This window comes from Eubalaena glacialis, chromosome 13 (genome assembly GCF_028564815.1).
Source record: "Eubalaena glacialis isolate mEubGla1 chromosome 13, mEubGla1.1.hap2.+ XY, whole genome shotgun sequence".
Lineage (NCBI taxonomy): Eukaryota > Metazoa > Chordata > Mammalia > Artiodactyla > Balaenidae > Eubalaena > Eubalaena glacialis.
The window spans coordinates 75,380,770-75,402,998 of NC_083728.1; the positions used below are offsets into that span (position 1 = coordinate 75,380,770).

Below are 22,229 nucleotides of genomic sequence, written 5' to 3' on the forward strand. Positions count from 1 at the left end.
ACAAATGTACGAAACATTTATCAATGTTTACCTGAGTCACCTGCCTTCCAACAGGCCACACCCGATTCTGGCACCGTAAGTTGGATTTCTTTCTACACTGCCTACCCTCCTTGGTACTTTGTTGAACAAGTTTCAAAAGATTCAAACATACTCAGATGTCTTCAAATAAGAGAGCATCTGACAAAGGAAAGGATAAGACCAAAAAAATGATCTACAGCCCTGACTCTGGTTGGTTATCTTTCCACTAAACTTATGACTTCTCCCTCCCCAAAGCAAAGCCCCCCGAGGTTACCTTCACCTTAAGGGTATAAATGCCACTGGCCTCATCCTGGAGTTAACAGCTTTGGATGACCAAATCCCTGGTTTGCAACATCCGTAAGTGAACTATCTCCCCATCTGAACCCTTCCTTCAATATTTATCGGGCCAGTGCTGGGGGTTGTCAAAGACATCTTTCAGACCAACTGGTAAATGTGGAAAACGAAAAGTGTTCTGGACTGGAAGTTTCAGTAAATATTTCCACCTTCACTCGGTGAGGTATAGAGCTGCATAAATTACTCAGCGTTCTACAGAGAGGTTTACGACCACATGAACAGGGACTAGGAGCCTCAGAAAAGAGAATGGTAAACTTAACAAGCAACTCTGGAGCGTTGGTCTGGACCAAGGTGGCGATCTGATCTAAAGCAGGTCTAAGGAGTCCAACTGATCTTATAAATATTGAATGTTTCAGGTCTCTACCTCACTTCCTTCCCTATCTCCTTAGAGTTTTAGAAAACTATCTAAAATTATACATTATTATACTGAAGTGTGGGGTTGGGAGGCATAAAATATGCCAACATATCAGTCATATTCTAGATAAAAACCAGAGAAGTCACACATTCAGAACTAGAATGTGTCTGAAATTCTACTTTAACGAGACACACCATGAGCATGCACGCTATTCAATCAGAGGAGGGCATGGTAGCTCAGAAGAGTCAGACAAGGGCACCCAGAACAATTAAGAGGTAAGTGTAGGACTTAGGAGAAACAGTAACAGGGACTGGATTACTTATAGGCTGGAGAAACAGCAGCCAAGAGGCTTTCAGTCTTCAGGTACAGAAAAGGTTAGTCTACAAAGGACGATGGGTGATCAGTTGCTTCTCATCTCTATGGAGGGCAAGGCATTATTTCAGTGACAATACAGGGATTCTACCTTAGCTATTTAGATCAACTTCTTGACACAAAAAAGGTACACTGCAACAGACTTCTGGCGGAAACTATAAAATCTTCAATCTCCTTTTGTGACTATCTTCAAAACCAAGATGGATCTGATGTGGTTCTCATCAGGCTCCTGAAAGTTCTACCCAAACAGGAAACTCTGTGATCAAGTTGCATCCGGGATCGCATGTGGTAGAGAATGAAAAAAACTTTGAGCATTTTTTATCTCCTTGATAACAACTCTTCCATACACTGAAGGATCTTGGATGTTGCTGGGTTTAGCGATCCCATGGCAGTGGCCTTGACATACTGAAGAGAATTCCATTCTGCACTCAGACACTGTATCTTCTTCACTTTATTAAAAGAAAAGTTGACACACACAGAAGGAGAGGAACAGACTGATCAAGTTAGAGGCAGAGGTGAGGACAGGATCCAAGTCTTTATATTCTCAGCCTTATCTTGGGAATTACACTTTATAGCTAAGAAAAGATTGCTTCCAAGAGTGAGATTAGCCATTAAAATGGCTAAGGGGACATTTAGGAAGAGAAGAGATCGTCATCAAACAGTTTGCCTGAATTCATCAGTCTTTCCCTTGTGTGGGTTCTCTGGGGCATAGAGCACTGGAGGGTATGGCAGAAGCTTTTCTCTCACATGAACCTCCCGATGTTTAGTGAGAACAGAACTCTTACTGAAACGTTTGCCACACTGGACGCACCCGTAGGGCTTCTCTCTGGTGTGTACACGCCGATGTTCTCGAAATCTCGTACAGTTATTGAAACTCTTCTCACAATCCACACATTTGTAGGGATTCTCACCAGTGTGGACTCTCCTGTGGGCACTGAAATGAGAACTGTTGGTAAAACTTTTCCCACACTCTCCACACTGGTAGGGCTTCTCTCCAGTGTGGGTTCTCTGATGTATAATGAGACTCGAGCTCTGACTGAAGCATTTCCCACACTCTCCACATCTGTAGGGCTTCTCTCCTGTGTGGATTCTCTGGTGGGCACCGAAATTTGAGGAGTCGTTAAAGCTTTTCCCACAGTCAAGACATTTAAAAGGTTTTTCTCCTGTGTGGATTCTTTGGTGTCTGATTAGACTCCTGCTTCTACCAAAGCACTTCCCACAGACACTACACTTATAAGGATTTTCCTTCTGGTGGGTCATCCGGCACATGAGGCGAGCACTCCTTCCAAAGCTTTCTCCGTATTTGAGAAGTCGGTAGGGCCTTTTCCCCATGAAAGGCCTCTGATGCACGATAGCTTTCCCTAAATCTCTAGGCTGAGACATCAGTTTTCCCTGTCTGACTCCTTGAAGGTTTTCCCATTGTCTTCCTGAGATGCATTCCCTTTTACAATATTTACCTGGATCAGCATTCTGAGAAACAACCCTTTTAGACTTTTCTATTAATGCCCTATGCTGCTCCATGTCCTTATATATTACCTGTGTTGCATCCTCCTTGATACTACTTCCAATTTCAAAATCTGAAAAAAAAGACAATAAAAATTTCAGACCAGTCATGTATCAACATAAACAACATGGCCTACAGGCCTTGTCTGTTAGGATCCCTGTGTGCTTCACTGGCCTCAGGTGTGGGGGACTCTTTCCTGATTCACTGGGCCTTATTTTCTTTCAGTTCCACGAATAGCCAATAATACCCAGCACAAAGTAGGCCTTTGGAAATGTTTTCAGAATTGAATTATAATCCAAGCCATTATCCCCAATCTGTATCCTGATTAACATGGGAGCAACTTAGTTTATCTCCCTGAAATTCCAGTACAATTCATCCTGCTTTCAAAATTTCTCATCTATATCAAAGTACACTACACTTCATTAGTGTTTAGATTCTAATGATCAAGTCCAAATTCCTCAGTGGACTTCTAAGCTCATCAACCTCTAGTCATATTCTATCCAAGAGTATTTCTTTCTTCTCAAATGTTGCTGTCACTTTGTTTTTCTGGCAGTCTCACACACAGACCACACTAACTCAAATCTTAATTATCACTGCTCGACAAACCAGAATTATCTTCTCCTCACTCTTTCATCTACATCCCACAGTACATCTTGGATCCCAGCTTTCCCGAGAAGTTTTCTGAACAGAGAGCATGATGTGGTGAAGACACAGGCTTTGGAATCAGACAGCTCTGGTTATGATTCCATCCTGGTCACTTATTAACTGTGTGGTTTTTGTATTAACTTTTTATTATGGAAAATTTAAACACAGAAAAGTAGAGAACAGTACATAAACTGAACTTCCATGAACCACTTACCCAATGATCTACTCCTGGCCAGTCTTGTTTCATCTCTATTCCCACACACTCTCTGCTCCCTCTACCCGGATTATTTTGAAGTAAATTCAGACATCGTATTATTTGATCCATAAATAGTTCACAAACTGTGTAACTTAGGCCCAATCCAGGTTTGCTTGATTCTCAAACCCTTCTTCTTATGCATCTTGCTGTACTGTCTTGTTTCTACTTGCTAATTTCAACGTTACTTTCCTTCCACATATTGAGCTGAAACTGCCAACATCCCTCAGTCCCAAGTGGGGTGGCTGTGCCCTGGGTTGGAAGACGAGGGCAGCCAGCAATGAATCCACTGACTTAGGTCAAAAGCCCTAACAATGTCATATTCTGAAGCACTCTGATTGGGTCAAACATTGTTCCGGGATATGGAGGAAGTTACAGCCTAGTAGTTGCCTCAGACAGAGCCTGATAATTTGATGACAGGTCTGGAGCTCACCTTAAAAAACAAGATTCACAAGAGAAGGACTTTGTTTCCAAAGTTATCAACTTTAACAGTTCCAGTTACAGAGTTAATAATTTCAGCTTTCATTCCCATACAAATACAAATTCCTGTATAAATACTACCAGAGAGCATATGTGTGAACTTCCTTTTCTAATGTTTGTTTTGAATAAGCATAGAGTACAGGAAGGAAAATAATAACAGGTAAGGTTAGAAAGACAAACTCAGATTAAGGATGGTTGTGGAACCTTAATACAAGTCTAATGGAGAAAACTGGTTTGGAGACTTTTACAATAGTTTAGGCAAGAGACAGAGAAACGCTAAACTAGGGTAATGGTTATGGTAACTAAAGAGGGGGGCAGATGGAAGTTCTACAACAGCTGAAAAAACATATCTGCCTGGATGTAAACAATGAGAGAGAAGGCATCAAAAAAATCTCTATCTTTTAAGTCTGGATGACCTGTGGGAGGACACAGGGCAGAGCCATAGTGTGGGAAGGAAGATGCTGATTTTAATTTTGAAAATTTTAAGCCTGGGCTGCTGGTGAGATGCCTGTGAGGGCATCCAGCGGTCAGCGGGAAACCCGCAGGTGGAGCTCAGTACCAGAATAAAGTCTTTTTGTCTCTGCCTATCCTTTTTCTCATGCACATCACACATAACTGAGACATTTCTGTTTTGAGCTTACAGACACACCTTCTTGATCTGAGTTTTTCTCACGTATAATTCCAAGTTCTTCTTCCCCACAATATTTCTAGGAGATATTAAACATTATCTGCCCCATACACACAAAAACCGAGGCTGAGATCCCAAAAACCAAATCACGAGAGTCCAAGTTCCTCCCTTGAACAGAAGCACCATAAGAACAGGGACTGTTTTATTCATCGATACCTCCCCCTTTTCCTCAAATGGCACAGGACACACGAATATCTGCTTAATGAACAGACATTCATGAGCGATGTGCCAGCTCTTCTGATCTGTCAGTAAATCCCACTTCCTCCTTCTTTAGACCACAGCCCCTCATGATCCTTACCACTCGGGCTTTGCAGTAAACCTGGAGGTCCCTGGAATTCTGGCTCCTGTACAATTTCCTCCTCGCTCAGTCTCTCACTGCTGGAATCTTCAACTATTGCCTCCTGTGAGTCCTCCTCAGGTTCCCAGCCCGTAGGTTCCTGGGGTTCAATCTCAATGTCCTCTCTTTCTTGAATTGAGGGTGACGGGGCTTCCTCTGGGGTGCTGGTGGGAGAGGCAGATGCCCGAGAGTTAATCAGGGCATCCATCTCCTTGTAGAATGCACAGGACTCTAGCACGTGACCATTTTTCACTTTGCGGTAACTCTTCTGAAGGCTTTTGAACTTGGTCCGGCACTGTTCCGGTGTCCGGAGGAAGCCGCACTCTCGCAGCTGTTCAGCCACGGCCCCGTACAACTTGCTCTTCCGATGACAGGCTTGCAGTGCTTCATAAAACCGAGTCTCACGGAGGATGTCAAGGAAAGTCTTGGTTTCCTCGTAGCCCCAGTGCACACCTGCCATTCAAGGATAAAGTTCAAAGATACAAGGTGTCTGAAGCCTCTATACATTACAAAATATAAGAAGTACAAGAAAACAAATCTCATTCCCTGGAACTATTATATGCCTGGGAATAACCTTTGCAAGAAATGAGAAGGTCTATATAAAATAACTATAATATTATATTGAAAGACATAAAAGAACTAGAAAGAATGGGGAGACACTATGTTTCTGGATAGGAAGATACAAGTTGTACAGATATCAATTGTCAAATGAATCTATAAAGTCAAAATCCCAATAGGATTTTAAAATTAAAATTGATGAACTGATCTCAAAGTTTACTTGGTAGAATAAAAATGCAGCCCCCCAAATCTGCCATTGCTATGGTTATTAAGGATTTAGCTGTCTGTCTTTTAAAAATTGTTAGGAATAATGGGCTAGGACACCCAGCAGGAACTTTTCCCCCAAATTCCCTATCATTTCTTTAGCCCGTCTTATTTGAACAGCAGAACTATGTCCAGAGTAGTTTTTGATGTTACTGAGTCCTCTACTTTGAGAGATGAAACCATCCGTAAGACAGGCAGATGTCCTGCTTTTATAGCAGAATTAAGCTTTTCAGGATATGTCTGAAGACAGTTTGTTAAACATGCTTTTTGGGTGTTTTATAATCTGTAGTAGGAAAGTTTTTTCTGTCCTCTACCTTACTGGGTGGTCTCTTTCAGTCATATCATTGGATTCCATATTTGAAACCACCCTACCCTCATGTCTATGGATTTCCAGAATGATGAATACCTGTATAATGCATTTTCCCATCTTTTTCCTGAGATCTGTTTGTTTTGAATAGGTACAGTCATGAGTACAGTCTCAGATCTCCCAGCCTGGTTTATTTTTCCATTCTACCTAAGAAATTATCATCTTTTCATAAAGTGGAGTACAGAAACATTACTAATAACTGTGACACCAGGCAATGTTTTATTGCATTTTAGCATCTGCAGAATGCCTTCATCTACATTATCTCATTTAACACTAACAACTACCCTCATATTCTTAGCCATATTTTAGACAGAAAATTGAACCTCAAAGTCATTATATGATATGTCAGCCATCACATAGCTACTAACTGGTGGTTTAGTTCTGCATGTCCCAGGCCCCAAATTTCAACACCATCTTTCTTTCGCATAGTATCTTTTTTTTATCCTTTTAATTTCAATATCTCTGTGTTACGTTTAAGATGTATCTCTTGTGGTTCTGGGTTTTTGAGCATGAGCCACCTGTTCTCCTTGCTTTGGCACTGCAATAAGCCTTTCTCTGCTCCAAAAAAAAAAAAGATGTATCTCTTGTAAGCAGTATAGTTTTAAAAAATATATCTGATAATCTTAGACTTTTAAATTTGTAATTAATGATATATTTGGATTTACATCTATCATCTTACTGATTTTTTTCCATTTAATGCATCTACTTTGTGATTCTTCTTTTCCTTTCTTGTCTTCTCTTTGAATTTTTTTTTTAATTCTTTTTTTTGTTGTTGTTAGTTACACATTCCTTTATGGACTATCCTTGATAGTATAATAATGTATCCTTGACTGTTACAATCTAATACAATTGACTGCATTATAACAATTCTCAGATAATGTTAGATCCTTAGAACCCTGGACTCCATTAGTCTTCCTTCCACAGACCCCAAATACTCAAAATTCATGCTGTGCCCAAAAAAGAACCCTTCATGGCTGTTACTCAGACTGCACTGGGGGTAACAAAACACCTGGGAGTACTTTCAGTTACATGGCCAATTGCAGTGATGAGTGGCAAGGTGTGTGTGACAGAATTCCCTGGGTTTGGTCACTTCTGGTCTACTCCTTTTTCCACAAGACCACATCATCCATTTTCAAACCAGAAAAAAAAAAAGCACCATTCTTACCACTCAGGTTTTGAAATAATACAGGAGCACCACAAAGCTCAGACTTCTGGATAAACTCAACACCCATTTCATCACCATCAGATTCTTCTGCGGCTTCTTCCTCCTCCACCAAATTGATCTGTTCTTTAGCACTGATACCAATTCTCTTTAGCCTGGGGAGAGACAGAATCTCCTTTGGCTTATCCGTGGACGAAGTATGAGCTGCAGGGTTCAACAAAGCATCCATGTCCTCAAAGAAGGCACAGGGTTCTAGCACATGGCCATTTCTCACTTTTCGATAACTCTTCTGTAGACTTTTGAACTTGGTCCGACACTGCTCTGGTGTTCGGAGGAAGCCACATTCTCGCAACCATTCAGCTACAGCACCATATACTTGGCTGTTTCGGGGACAGGCCTGAAGTGTTTCATAAAAGCGAGACTCTTTGAGAATTGCAAGGAAAGTCTTAGTTTCCTCGTAACTCCAATGCACGCCTGCTATTTTTTCATCTTCCAAACCCCACTGCTGCTGCTCTCTCCGTGTTTTCCCTGCATTCCTTGCAGGGGCCTGAATAGCATGAACTGACTTTTCCTTGATATAGTTGCTTCGTAGGACATTCCTCTTATTAGGGGATTGTAGACTTATTGTCCACGGCTCCTTTCTTTGCTCCAACTGTCCCATCTTGTTAGCTGTAGACACTGTGTTTCCTAGAGTAAGAGAAACATATTTCATGCTAGAGAGATCATCACTGCATGCCCCCATCTCCTGCTGTAGTATGCTCTCCTGGAACACTTGTTCACACCTATCCTTTAAAGGTCTTGTTCAGTTCCTTCTCTAAAGTCTTCCTCAACCACGATCATGCACACTAGTTTCTTACATGAGTTATTTGGCACAATCATCTACTTAGACTACCATTTCCCTTCTCATAATATGTACCACTTCCTTCCCCAGCTAGTTCTTAAAGGAAAACTTTTAAGGGTAAGAAACACGTATTTCATTACCTTCAATTCCCTCTCAGTATCTAACATTGTGTTAGGTTCAGAGCGTGCTCCTATGAGCCAGTATTCGTTACTTATAAAGTGTGCTTACACCTGCTCCCCACATCCCCTCACTCCCCCACTCAACACACACATACACACACTGGGGCTATGGGAGATGAGAAGTCAAGAACTTTTGGAGACATTCTGGTGACGTTAATGGGAAAGAGACGTAAGAATAGGAAAGTAACTTGAATTTTTTACTTTACAATACAGTGGAGATCAACATGTCTTAAATTGGAATCCTAGCTCCACCACTTACTTTACTTTCTGACCAGGGGAAGTTTCTTAATCTCTCTGAGCCTCAGTTTCCTAGGAAATAATATAATCTATTCAACAAGGTGCTGGGAATATTAAATAAAGGATCATCTGTAAAGTGTCCAATGCCTGATAAGTATGTAATGACATTTAGTTTCCTTCTATAGAAAACACACATAGGAGCTTCACGGAATTCCCCTAGGGAGGCAGCATCAAATCAAATCCTTGCTGAAAGAACCCTGGGGATGGAGATTTGCTCTTCACTTTCACATGAGAGAAGTAAGTGTAGGGACAGTGAAAGTTCAAACATCTACAAGGACCAGGCAGGCAAAGTAAAGGAGTGAGGTGGCTGGAGTGAGAGCCCTGGCATTTTAGCACGAGCTCCTCCACTCAGCTGTGGTCAATGGCTGCTGTGAGAGAAGGTGGGCCCATTGTGCCTGACGTTTGATTTTTTTAAGAGATACTGGAAATCCAGATTTATAAACTAATTTTAAATTAAAACTCTGTGCAAGGCCCAAATATGTTTGTAGGCTAGACTCATAAGCCTTTAGTTTACAATCTATGATAAAAGACCGAGCCAGGTGTCTCTGGGCCTGGACCTTTCCATATGTAATTATTAAACATGGAGGCACTGGGCTAAATCTGAATGTCCATAGTATGGTCTCTAACCCACTCATGGCAAATTTTACTAAAACCTCTAATTCATCATTTTACTAGGTCTGGATGCTGTGTGATCCAAGGCAACACTAGCAAACAGCTATTGTGTAGGCAACTTGCCATGTGGCCATCTTTCACTGGCTCCTGTAACAACACTAACAGCAATGACTACCGAGATAACCACACGGGTCTTTGAAGGATGAATGATCAGTGATGAAGTGCAGAGACCCTAAGTAAAAGTTAAAATCAAGGGTCCTGGGACTTCCCTGGTGGTCCAGTGGTTAAGACTCTGCATTTCCACCGCAGGGGGCGCAAGTTTGATCCCTGTTCGGGGAACTAAGATCCCACATGCTGCATGGTGTGACCAAAAAATTAAAAAATAATAATAATAATAAAAATAAAATAAAATCAAGGGTCCTGCTGTTTTGGGAAGAGTGCTTTGTTACTGGTGTGTCATCAGTGTCATCTTAAGTTGATTTTTTTAAACTGCTTTAATTACTTTCTGATTATAAACAATTGTCAGTTTATCTTTATTCATTCAGTTTGACACGGCCTATTTTGTAATCTCTGTACTTCAGGGTCTGTATGTATTGTTGCCCAACAGGACTTTCTTTGATGATGATGTTCTGTAACTGTGCTGTCCAATACAGCTATTGAATACCTTAAATGTAGCTACTGCCACTGAGGAACTGAATTTTAAACTTTATTTAATTTTAATTAATTTTATAAATTTAAATTTAAATAGCCACGTGGAGCTAGTGGCTACTCTATTAGACAACAAAGGTTTATAGTATCTATAGTGTGTATTGGTGCACATTTTAGGCCTATAATTTTATTCATAAGTAATCTCTGACTTGTAGCTTACATATGAATGAACCATATTTAGCCCTATTGTTAAAGCAGATGATATAGCTCTTCAAAAGTTTGCCTGTAAAATTACACTTCAGTGGTTATGTGTGCGTGTAAAAATTTGTGCTATTTAAAAAATTCACAACACGCTATCAAGGTTGTTGTATTGAAATTATTTTCTTCTGTTTATAAGATTTCCATCCACTCAATGAATATTTGCTGGGCACCACCCATATGTCAGGCTCTGTGCACAGTGTTGGGGTTACTATCGTTTAAACAAAAACAAATCCTAAAAAGACCTTATGACTTTACAGAATTTTCAGTCTAGTGGATGTAGATAAGTTTATATTTCAATAATATGACAATCATATATAAATCTCTCCAATGTTTTAATCACTAAATTATAAGAATATATAAAAATCTATAATATAAATTGGAAGAAAGGAATGAGTGAGGTATGAGAACATGGTATGCTAGAGCACAGAAATGACTAGACAACCCATGGAGGTCCTTAAAGTGACAACATTTATAACTATTTTATCATCAGTAGAAGTGAATATATTAGAAATCCCCAAATCTTTTATTTGAAAAGGGATAGAATCCTTACCCAGGGAGACCATGTTCCCAATACTCTCCTTTCTAATATCCCGGTAGAGGTCTCTGTGAGCAGGAATCTGACGCACACTCTTTTTGTAGGAAAAACCTCTTGCCATGTGGACATCTTTCACTGGTCCCTGTAACACACTAACAGTAATGACTACCAAGATAACCACATGGGTTTTTGAAGGATGAATGATCATGGATGAAGCACAGAAAGGCCCTAAATAAAAATTAAAATCAAAGAACCAAGTGTATATTATGTGCCAAATGAAGCAGAAGGTACTATAAAGAATCATAAGAGAGATGATCCAGCAAGGAGTCCCATTGCTCAGATGGCTGGGTGCAGTCTCTTCTGGAAAAGGAGCAAGGGGGAAAAAGTCTCTTGGAGGGAGTATAAAAGTTTGAGGAAATCACTGTGACTGAATATCCTAGGAAGTTAGGCTAGAGAGAACAATTACAATTTACCTGGGACCCAGCAGGAACTCGTGTGGCTGTTACTTCCTGATCTATGGTGTTCCATTCATCAGCAGGAGGAGGAACCCAGGGAGAAGGCCGAGCTGTAAGAAGAGAAAGAAACAACTGGTGTTGTAGGCTCTGCCATTTTATTCATGCTGCTTCTCCTTTTATGAAATGAGCATGTATAAAAAACCGACAAACATAAATTGGTTATTTTCTCAATGAGTTCAGAACAATGCCCCAAACCACGGTACCCTAAAGCAGGGCTCACAAACACAAATGCTTTTAGGGAGTAAGCAGGTAAAGGACATCATGAAAGGGGAGAGGTAAGGACTGTGGGGAACTGGAGAGCACATGTCCCACTGAAAGTGTACACCCAGTGTTCAGCTCCAGCTGATGCTTCATTGTGAGACTATTGCCCTGGCACAGAGCTTCTAACTTTTTTTTTTTTAATTTTTAATTTTATTTATTTTATCTTTGGCTGCATTGGGTCTTCATTGCTGTGAATGGGCTTTCGCCAGGTGCAGCGAGAGGGGGCTACTCTTCTTTGCAGTGCGTGGGCTTCTTCACTGTGGTGGCTTCTCTTGTGGAGCACGGGCTCTAGGCATGCAGACTTCAGTAGTTGTGGCGTGTGGGCTCAGTAGTTGTGGCTCTCAGGCTCTAGAACGCAGGCTCAGTAGTTGTGGCGCACGGGCTTAGTTGCTCCGCGGCATGTGGGATCTTCCCAGGCCAGGGCTGGAACCCGTGTCCCCTGCACTGGCAGGCAGATTCTTAACCACTGCGCCACCAGGGAAGCCCCAGAGCTTCTAACTTTTTCAAGAGAAGCCAGAAAGCAGGACTTTTATGTACAATCTCAAGTCTTAAATCTTGAGAACTAAAAACAAACAAACAAAACCCCCAAACCAAAAACTCCTTGTAGGTGAAACAAAACAATCCGATTTGGCGCGTGAGTTACCAGTTCGCCATCTCTGGCACAAATTAATCCGCTATGAGTGAATACTGTCCTAAAAAATGTTAGCGTATACAGATACATAGTACTGAACACTACAGGCAAATATACCCCCAGAAAGGTGGAAGGAAGATATATAAGCTTATATAGTATAAGGCAGTCTGTGGTCTAACTTCTACTCTAGAATTCACTATCTAGGAAAACTTTAACAATAAATACTACTGTGACCAAGAACTCAAAAGCTTGATCTACTACTTTCTATGGAATCAAACTGAATCACTTCCTTGGAAATACATTATTCCCTTAGGCACACATGGCTGAAATCCTATCTCTTCTTTTAGAAAGAATTCACCTTTCTGAGATATCTATCCCTCAAATTTTCTGTCCTCCATACCCCCAGTAAGGACCTCAACAGAACAAACCATCTTACTTCAGGAATTCCTTATCACCTGAGATGGCAAAATCCAGAAACACCATGAATTTATCAGGTAAAGTAACTGACAGCATCTAATCCATGTGAACAAGGGAACTTTGATGCTGATGAACGAACACTGAAAAATCCAGAAACCATTAACATTTGCAATGCATTCTATCATAATGTGAATTTCAGGAGGGATAAGGAGGTGGGGTCCGAAGTGGTGAATCTAGCCTCTTGATGAGGGGTTCTGTAAGTCAGACAGATTTGAAGTTTAAAAATAATCATGCCATTATGGGAGAAAGGAAACTAACATTTATTGAGCACTATTATGCACTGACCCTTTTACGATGCCTCCTTTAATCTACACTAACAACCTTAGTATTTTCCTTTTACAGATGACAGAATGGAAAGTTTGAGAAGTTTAGTAACTTGACCAAGACCACACAGATAAAGAATGGCAGAGCTAGGTTTTGAACGCATACTGTCTACCTCTAAAGCCTAATCTCTTAATCTCTATGCATTAATACACAGAGATTAATTAATTAATATTACTTGCCCGAGATAACACAGGGAGGGGGCAGAGAAAGGATTTAAACCCATGTCTTCTTACTGTAGGTTCAGTGATCTTTCCACTCCTCTCTTTAAGCCTGACACCATGCTGCAGAGGATGGAGAGATCACTGTGGAATGGGAAGGACAGGGTCTTCATTTCCTTGTATTTGACTTGATTCATTAACGTCTAGGGCAGATATGAACACCAGTTGTCTCTTCTCTATGAAGTCTTATTGTTTATCCCTCTCATATGCCACTTCTGTGATGCCTTACTGTCAGTCACTTTTTGAAAAAAAATCTCATTTCTTCTTCCAAACAGTTTTTCCAAGTTGCTTATAGTCAGCCAAGAACACACACACTTATACACACAGCAGGACTAAAAACCACAAGCTGATTGTAGAATGGAGATTCTTAAATGACACTATGAGACCTTAAGGCCAGTCTGGGCAATCTATGTTTTCTCAGATTCCATCTTTAAGATCCCTTTTACTTATGTCACACATATTCCCAATTCTTGAAGCCAATGAAGTCTTTCTCCCCAATATTCAATTTACTCTCAAATATGTACTGAGGGGACCCTACGCTGAACAAGTCACAGTGTTAGGGCTACAAAACAAATCTGCCATGGTCTCTGCACTGGGCATGCTCTTACCATTTGGTTCTTCTTACCATTCTTGCGTAAGGGCCGAAGCGCTCTCTTCTGGTTCAGCTGCTCCTGGTGTCCTGAGTGGAGGCTTTCAGCTCCCTCCAGAGACATCACTCTGGGTTGGGTCTCCACCTGCTCTGGCTGAAAGTCTGCCACCTCCCATGCTGCTCCAAGTGGGGCTTGCTTCTCTGAGTGCATAGGACTGCTAACCTGGGAAATAAAGTCAGTGCCATAATGGAAAAAGGGAGTTAAAGAGGGCTAGATCAGAGCCAACTTCCCCCAAGAAAGATATCAAAGAAGGATAGAAGATGTGAGAAGGAATGAAAATTTCACTCCATTCCCAATGGGACCTCTGAGGGCATCGGGTTAATAGTATTGTCCAGAAGTCTGGGCATAAGGGAATAGGAGAGTGCTCTTTATTAGTATACAGAGAAGGAAAATCTGTTAGGAGTGAAATACAGAGCTTCCCTGTTATCAGACTAGACATTATTTGAGTCTTCATATCTATTAGGTTCACAGAGAAGTGAAAGTTCTCAGAACACTAATTAATTCACTAGTGAACTGAAAACTTAGAAAATTAATCTCGACATCTAGTGTCTATTTCTGACCAACACAGCAACTTGCTAATAGTCAGAACTTTACACAAATCCTGTGCAAGGTGAAAGTGCAAATCTTGCAGGATTTCATGAGGTTACTGAAAGGGCTGATGAAAAACAATTAGAAGAGCATGCAAAGCCACTGACAAATAAGGATCAGCAATTAAAATGGAGAAGAGTGACAAGGATGATGACATTGAGGGCACTTCAGAAGGCACGGATTGGAATATTAAAGGATGACAAGAGGCCCTGGGGTAACTGATGAAGTCCTTTCTTTCCTTTTCTTTTTGGGTGGGGGGCAGGGCAAAATAGCCCTCTTTAGGATCAAGCTACAAAAGTAAAATCCTGTGAAGCATAATGTACTGTTCTCTCATATAATTTTTTGGGGAAACGTTACGCAAAGATTTAAAACAAATACTTAGATGCATAATGTTCAGTGTCATTTGCAAGATAATAGTTCAACCAAAGCTTTTTTCCTATTTAATATGAAATTCTGATCCCTTTTAAGTAGATTCCCTTTAAAGGCCTTTCATTATTACCATTTATCCTTCCATAATTTGCATTTCCTGCAATGCATCCCTTGCCCATCTTCCTTTCCACCCCCTTCTTGCTAAATACAAAAATTTGGAAAATCCTCTCTCACCTGCTGTCTTAGTCTTCCAGTCTCTTTCTCCAAATGTATTACCAGGGCCACCGCCTCCTCTCCACTTTCCGGACACTGCTTCTGTGCCCACGCCTGAATCTTCTCGGGTAAAATGGTGAGAAACTGCTCAATCACCAGCAGCTCCAGGATCTGTTCCTTGGAATGCACTTCTGGCTTCAGCCACCGGCAGCAAAGTTCCCAGAGTTTACTGAAAGCTTCATGGGGTCCGGTCACATCCTCATAACAGAATTGCCTGAAGCACTTGCGAAAAGTCTCGGACTCAGAGCTGTCCGATCCTTCCAGAATGGGCTGCGATGCCCACTCGGGCTCCTTTTCCACCTTCATTATTAGGCATCCCTCAACCTCCAGGGGCGCGTCGATCTGAGGGTCCAGGGATGCAGCCATGCTCTAACCCGGTGGTCAACCTCACGTCTAGCTCAAAGGAGACTCGAAGAAACCAAACCTTCGAGAGCTCCCTGCTAATGGTTTTGGGAAGTGTGGCAGGCAGGGATGTGAAAACGGCAGTGTCAGCAGGAACAGGGTACCCCAGGCTGATTAATCAAATCTATCCTAGGCCCTTGAAAAGGTGAACATGTACCCTAAGGTCCAAGAACTCAGCCTCTTCTCCCAACAAGATGTGTCCCCGCGTTGTGGTTTTCCAGGGTGCATCTTTTAGTGCAATGTCGGAAAGAGCAACGCTAGAGGACTGGGAAAAAATCAAGGGGACCGCGGACAGGAGGGCGGGGGCGGACAGCCGGGCCGGGAGGGGGTGTGTCAGACACCCAGGGAAGGGCCCGGGGGAGGGGAGGCCCCCGAGTGGGTGGGGCCGGATGCGCAGGCCCCGCCCGGCCCCAGGTTCGAGGCTCGGGCACTGCAGTGCGCCCAGGCCGCTGTGGGTGGCTGGGGCGGGGGCCGACGTTATCCGAGGCCAGCGCCCGGCTCTTCTGGCTCAAGGTGGCCCGGGACGTCCTCAGGAAACCTCCACACGCTGAGGAAAGCCGCGAAGCGGTCCTGTCCCTAAGGGGAGAGAAGCCGCGGGGACCAAACAACGCTTCGTAGGGTGGCGGCTGCAGGATCCTCGCTCGCGGCCTCGTCCGCTCTGTTCCCGGACTGCGCGGGGGGCGCTGGGAGCAGCAGCCACGCATGCGCCACTCGCGCCCGCGCGCCGCGGGGTTCAGCGGAGGCTTCCTCGTCGGCGAGGGTCTGGGGGGAGGGGGCGGCGCTGTGGACTCTCGCGAGAGCGCGCACCGCAGCGACGCGCTGCTGAGACACTTTAGGAATGAGAAGCGGTGCGGCGACTTTTCCTCGGGGCGGACGGACACACCGCAGGCACTTTGCAAGAGACAGTGGAACAGTGTGAGAAAGGGGAGTGGGCGTTCTCCGTCAGCCGGGGAATCTGGGAGGCGGGGAGAGTCTGTGAGATTGAGGAGCGCTACTGAGGAGGCGGCGCGAAGTCCTTTCTGACGCGGGGTGTGAGGACTCGTTTGCCTGGCGGAGGGTTCCGTCACGCGCTGCGAACGGTCGCGTGCTGGCAGGGCTGCTGTAGGCGGCGACCCTCGGCGGGACAGCGGCCCTCGCGGAGGGACACGGTGCCGCCCCAGTCCTCCTCTGGGGGAGCATATGTGAATGTTCGCATCTGTGAATGTCCCCATCCGCGAATGTCCCCATCCGTTGCCTGCGGAGCAGCGGGGGCTGCGCTTCGCCTCGGGGGCTCTTACTGCCCCGGGCACCGGGGAAGTCGGTGTAGCTAAAACTGTTGGGAGAGGACGTCATCTCTGGCTCAGAGTTCCTCCGACCAGGCCCCAGCTTCCTCCTGGTGGTGGCAGGAGGAGCTGTCCAGTCTCTCAACTTCTGTGAAACCCCAGAACTGTGCCCGCCCATCCCTCCGTCCCTCCCTCCATCCCTTTACTGATTAGGTGCCAGGCACTTTTAGGCATTTGGCTTATATCAGTGGGCAAAGCAAAAATCCCTCTTCTGGGGTTGGCGGGTAGATAGATTATTAAAAAATAAAACTTAGTAACTTTTTTTCTTAGTTAAAACTTGACATGCAAATTCTAGCAGCCAAGAGGCATTAGGTGAGAATCTATTGGGTAGCTAGTACATGCCAGAGGTTGTCTTTACACAGCTGTCTACAAGCTTACTTTCCTTTATTTCATTTCTTTGGTCTCTTTAAAATAATATTTATTGAGCACCTTTTTTTTTTTTTTTTTGCCAGACATGGTGATAGGTGGTGAGAAAAACAAAACAAAAAACACAGCATCCTTTGCCACTTTTGAGCTTTCAGTCTGGTGGGAGAGGCACGTGTTAATCAAATAATCTACAAACTAATGTACAGTTGTAATTGCGGCAGGTACTGCCGACGAGTACATGGTGCTTAGAATCTGTGTATATTAGAGGGAGTTGACTTAGGAGGTCTGGGAAAGCTTCTTTGAAGAGGTAAAGCTAGGGGTGAGATCCAAAGGAGGAGTAAGAGCTGACTAGGCAAAGTCTAATCCTCACAGAAATCCTATAAAACAGGTAAGATTACGTCCGTTTTAGAGTTAAGGACATCGACAGCTCAGTGTGGTGATGTATCCGCCCAAGGTTACTTTAGACTAAGTGGCAACCCACGATTCTGAGTCGGCTAAGAACAGGGTCTTTTATATGCTCCTTGAGCCATTTGGTGTTTTTAGGAGAGGCAAGTGTCACAAGCACCTCAGGGACATTAGGGAGCAGGGGTCACAAACTCGAAAGGCTGCAGGGCTCAGGCAGATAACATAATTGAGTGAAGTAGAGTATAAGACAGTAGGGAGGACTTCCCTGGTGGCGCAGGGGTTAAGAATCCGCCTGCCAATGCAGGGGACATGGGTTCGCGCCCTGGTCCGGGAAGATCCCACGTGCCACGGAGCAACTAAGCCCGTACGCCACACAGGCAATGAGAAGTCCGCGCACTGCAACGAAGAGTAGCCCCCCACTCGCCACAACTAGAGAAAGCCCTCGCGCAGCAACGAAGACCCAATGCAGACAAAAATAAATAAATAAATTTATTTAAACAAAAAAAGACAGTAGGGAATGGGGAATAGTGGGGATTGCAGTGAGCTGGAGGCCATCTTTTCTGTCTAAAGGAAAAAGCCAGGTGAAATTATCACACTTTTAAATAATTGGCAAATACATTTATCTGTCTCCCCCGCTAGACTGTTAGCTCAATGAAGCAGGACTTTATTTATTTAACTGTTGTGTGCCAGGTGCTTAGAGCAATGCCTTGCACACAGTAGGCACTCAACCTCATCTGCTGTCCATAAGCTCTGAGTAATTCTTGCCATGTGTGCACAGTTCCACAGATTTTGAAGCACATTTACATTCACTTTCTTATTTTATCCACCAGTGTCTGTGTTGGCTCCTTATTTGCTTCTGATGTGGATACTGCATGAAAAGCCCCCCAACCCCTTCCCCAATCCAGGAAATATTTAGGTATGTCTTCCTTTTGTGCCTGTCCACCCTCTTCATGTTTTAGCTCCTCTCCCTATGTACTTGGCATCATATCTCGACTCCCTCTACTTATCTAGCCCATTTTATGTTTAAAGAATGCTTTGTTGTTGTTTTAGTTCTGACCCCAAACTTTAGGTGTTGACGTTGGGCCCATCATCACAACCAGGGACCCCTTCCCTACACTCAGCCTCAGCCCCTGCAACTGCAAGCTGCCCCCAGCTGCCTCTTGCCAGGGGAGGTGCATGAAAGGTTTCATTTCTTAGAAACTACTCTCCTGAGACATCTTGCTCCAGAAGAAAGTGAACATCCCTAGACATCTGAACTCCCTAGTCCATCATATGATCTTGAGCGAGACAGAAATCTCAAGTCTGCAGGGGCCAGTTATAGCTTAGTCTCCTTAAAGCTCCTCTTGGAGTAGAGGGTATTAAAGCTTGCTCTGCATTATCTCTTAGGTGCAGGATTATACATTCTTCAGGAATCATTGTTATTTTTATTTTTTTGTGGCCTCTCAGTGTTACATGCACACACACGTATATGTATATGTTTAATGGAAAATTTCAAACATATAAAAGAGTAGAGAGAATTAATTCTTGTGTTCTCATGCTCCAGCTTTAACAATTAGCAAATCACGGCCAAACTTGACTTCCCTTTATCTCTATCTACTCCCCTGATCCTGGATTATTTTGAAACAAATCCCAGACATCATATTATTTCATTTGTAGCTGTCAGAATGTACTGCTAAAAGACAGGGACTCCCATCTTAAACATAACTTCAATATAATCACAAACGCTTCCCCATAGCATCAGCAATTCCTTAGTGTCATCTTTTAAGAACAGCTTATTTGTTTGAAAGGTGGTTTGCAAAGGAAAAAAGGGGCATAGATGCTGGACAGGTAAAAAGAACAAATGTCCTTCATATTTTCTAGTTAAGTATTGATGTTTACTTCAGCTTGGAAATGTTGGCACCTTGGGAACAGAAGAGCAAATTGCTGAAAAATTGTTGAAATCGATATGGGTCAATAAATGAAGCAGATCATGCTACTCAGAGACATCTTGGAGGAGTGGTTGTTTTCTTAAGACCCCATCCTCTGAGTTGACCCCAACCCCGATGTCACGCTCTTCCCATGATCCCCAGGGGAACATTCACACCAGTCTCTCCTTGGTAGTACATCTGCTATCACAGCTGTTATTTTACAAGTAGCCTTAGAGTGACCTTTTGCACCATTTCCCTCTGTCCATGGTGCTGATCCACCAGCCTTTGGCCAGCAACCAGAAGAGCTATAACTTGCTTTTGGCCAATGGGATTTAATGTAGGGTTACCATAAAAGTGGACATTAAATATACATTAAACAGTTCCAAGAAGTGCTGTCAATGCTTATGCTCAGTTAAAAAAAAAATCCAAGCTGAAAGTGAAAAGTGAAAAGGTTGAGTATGTGTGTATTAGTGTGTCTATTTCAGACATAGTATAAATATTTTCAAATGTGATTTCTTAACCACATTATAACTAATTGAAATAAATTTCCATTTCATAAATTAAAAATTGCCTCTCCCACTGGTTCACTAATGGTGGTCAGATAGTTGACAGAATAACAACCATTAATATGTTCCAATTCTTTTCACCCCATTGAGCAATACAATAATGAAAAATTCTCTTAAAAAAATTCTCTTAAAAAAATTATTTCTTAATATGCATATATAATAGTCAACATTTTTTTCCTGTATCTCTCTCTAAGGCACCATGCTAGACACTAGTGGGATAGACAGAGACATAAGACATAACCCTTTTACTCAAAGTATTAACAGTAAAATGGGGAAAATTAGTCATAGAATTATCATATATTAGAATAAATGTGGTGGTGGAGGGATGCATGAAGGCCTGTGACAGTACAGAGTATAACCTCTTTGGCTACCAGACAAAGCTTCATAGAGGGAAGCTGAGTGATGTTTAGCAGGAGGGGGGTAGAAGGGCATTCCAAAGAGAGGCAAGGTCATGAGCATGACTGGTATTTTCACGTAATGGTATGAAGTTGAGTGTGCCGTGAACTTAGCACGGCGGAAGGAAGTGGTGGAAGATGAAGTTGTGCACACAGGCTGGAGAGAATTTGGACTTTATGATGAAGGCAATAGAAAGTGTGCCCATTTCTGTAGGAAGGCGAGGGCATCTCTGTATCTTTGGGAGAGTTCTCTCCCTTATAGACTCCTGGGCTAGATCCACTATGGAAGGAGGATGCTGAGAGAGTACTCAGCATACAGCAACTTGAGTAAGATGATTTCTAGGGTCTATTAATTTTTCTGGTCATCCATCCATCCATTAAGCACATATAGAAGCTAATTATGTTTCAGGTAAAGTGTTGAATACTGGGCACAGTGGCAAAAGACATACATGAGTCTTGCCCTTAAGGAGCTTACATTCTAGATGGAGATTGGAGAAGGAGAAAAATAACATACAAGGAAACATATAAGTAAACAAGATAATATCAGGTTGTTATAAATACTAAGGAGAAAATAAATAGGATGATGGGACAGACTGTAACTAGGCAGAGGTTACTTTAGAAAGGCTGATCAATGAAAGGTTTCTCTGAGGTTTGATTTTTGAGCTGGAGTCTGAAGGGTGAGATGGAACCATAGATGTGCAGCTTGTGGAAGAGCATTTCTGGAAGGGGAAATGGCAAGAGAATGAAGACCTTGCCATTGAAGGCGGGAAAGTGTGGAGTGTTCTAAAAACTGAAAGGAGACCAGTGTGGCTGGAGCATAGTGAGCAAGGGGAGGGATGGGACCAGAGTGAAATGCAGTGCCAGGCAGGGGCCAGACCATGTCGCGAGAGCCTTGCAGGCCATGGTAATTGATTCTAAAAGTGGACGTTTAAGGATTTTAAACGAGTGAGTGACAAGATCTGATGTACGCTTTAACAAAATCACCCTGGATGATGTTGAGAGTGAATTGGAGCAAGGCAAGAATGAAGGAAGTGTGGCCAGATATGGGCCTCTGGATTTAGTTCTGGCAAAAGGTGATGGTGACTTGGACTTGGGAGAGACAACAAAGGTGGAGAGAAATGGATGTGTTCCATATGTTTTGAATGTAGAACTGTCAGGACTTGGAATAGCTTGGTTATGGAGCATAAGAGAAAGAGAGGAACTGAGGATGGCTCCTAGATTTTTTATTTCAGGGTATTTGGGTTGATGGCACTACAGTTTTTGATGTGGGGAGAACTGGTAGCGACCTGTTTTTTGGAGTGGAGTGGTGGTGGGAAAATGATTAATTCTGATTTGGATGCGATAATTTTGAGATCTCTATTAGATATGTGTCAAGTAGACAGGTGGGTATACCTCAAGGGGGAGGCCAGGGGTGGAGATATAAACCTGGAGGTCATTATCATATATTAAAAGCCATCAGACTTGATGAGAACATATAGGAAAAGAGTATAGGTACAGAAGGGAAGAGAAGGTAGGCCCATGCCCTAGAGCATGCCATCATTTAGCAGACTGTGGAGGAGGAGAATTTTCATGGCTTGAATTATGTCCCCCCAAAATTCATATGTTGAAGTCATAACCCCCAGTACCTCAGAATGTGACCTTATTTGGAAATGGGGTCATTGAAGATGTAATTAGTTAGGTTAAGATGACATCATACTGGACTAGGGTGGGCCCCTAGTCCATTATGACTGGTGTCCTCATAAAAAGGGGAACTTTGAAAACAGACACACACACTGCGAGAAGTCCACATGAAGATTGGAGTTACGCTACCACAGTCAAAGAACTGCCGGA

At 42.9% G+C, this 22,229-nt stretch overlaps 1 protein-coding gene across 1 annotated transcript; it reads right to left on the minus strand.

Annotated features, from left to right (window-relative positions):
- Positions 1-1,752: 1,752 nt before the first annotated feature.
- ZKSCAN2 (zinc finger with KRAB and SCAN domains 2) lies at positions 1,753-15,664 on the minus strand. Its single transcript, XM_061208773.1, has 7 exons — positions 14,998-15,664; positions 13,782-13,968; positions 11,204-11,295; positions 10,746-10,872; positions 7,361-8,044; positions 4,968-5,459; positions 1,753-2,676 (listed from the first exon to the last, which is right to left on the minus strand). Exons 1-7 carry the CDS (start codon positions 15,400-15,402, stop codon positions 1,754-1,756), a joined length of 2,910 nt encoding a protein of 969 aa, XP_061064756.1. The 5' UTR covers positions 15,403-15,664; the 3' UTR covers position 1,753.
- Between the last annotated feature and the right edge of the window lie 6,565 nt (positions 15,665-22,229).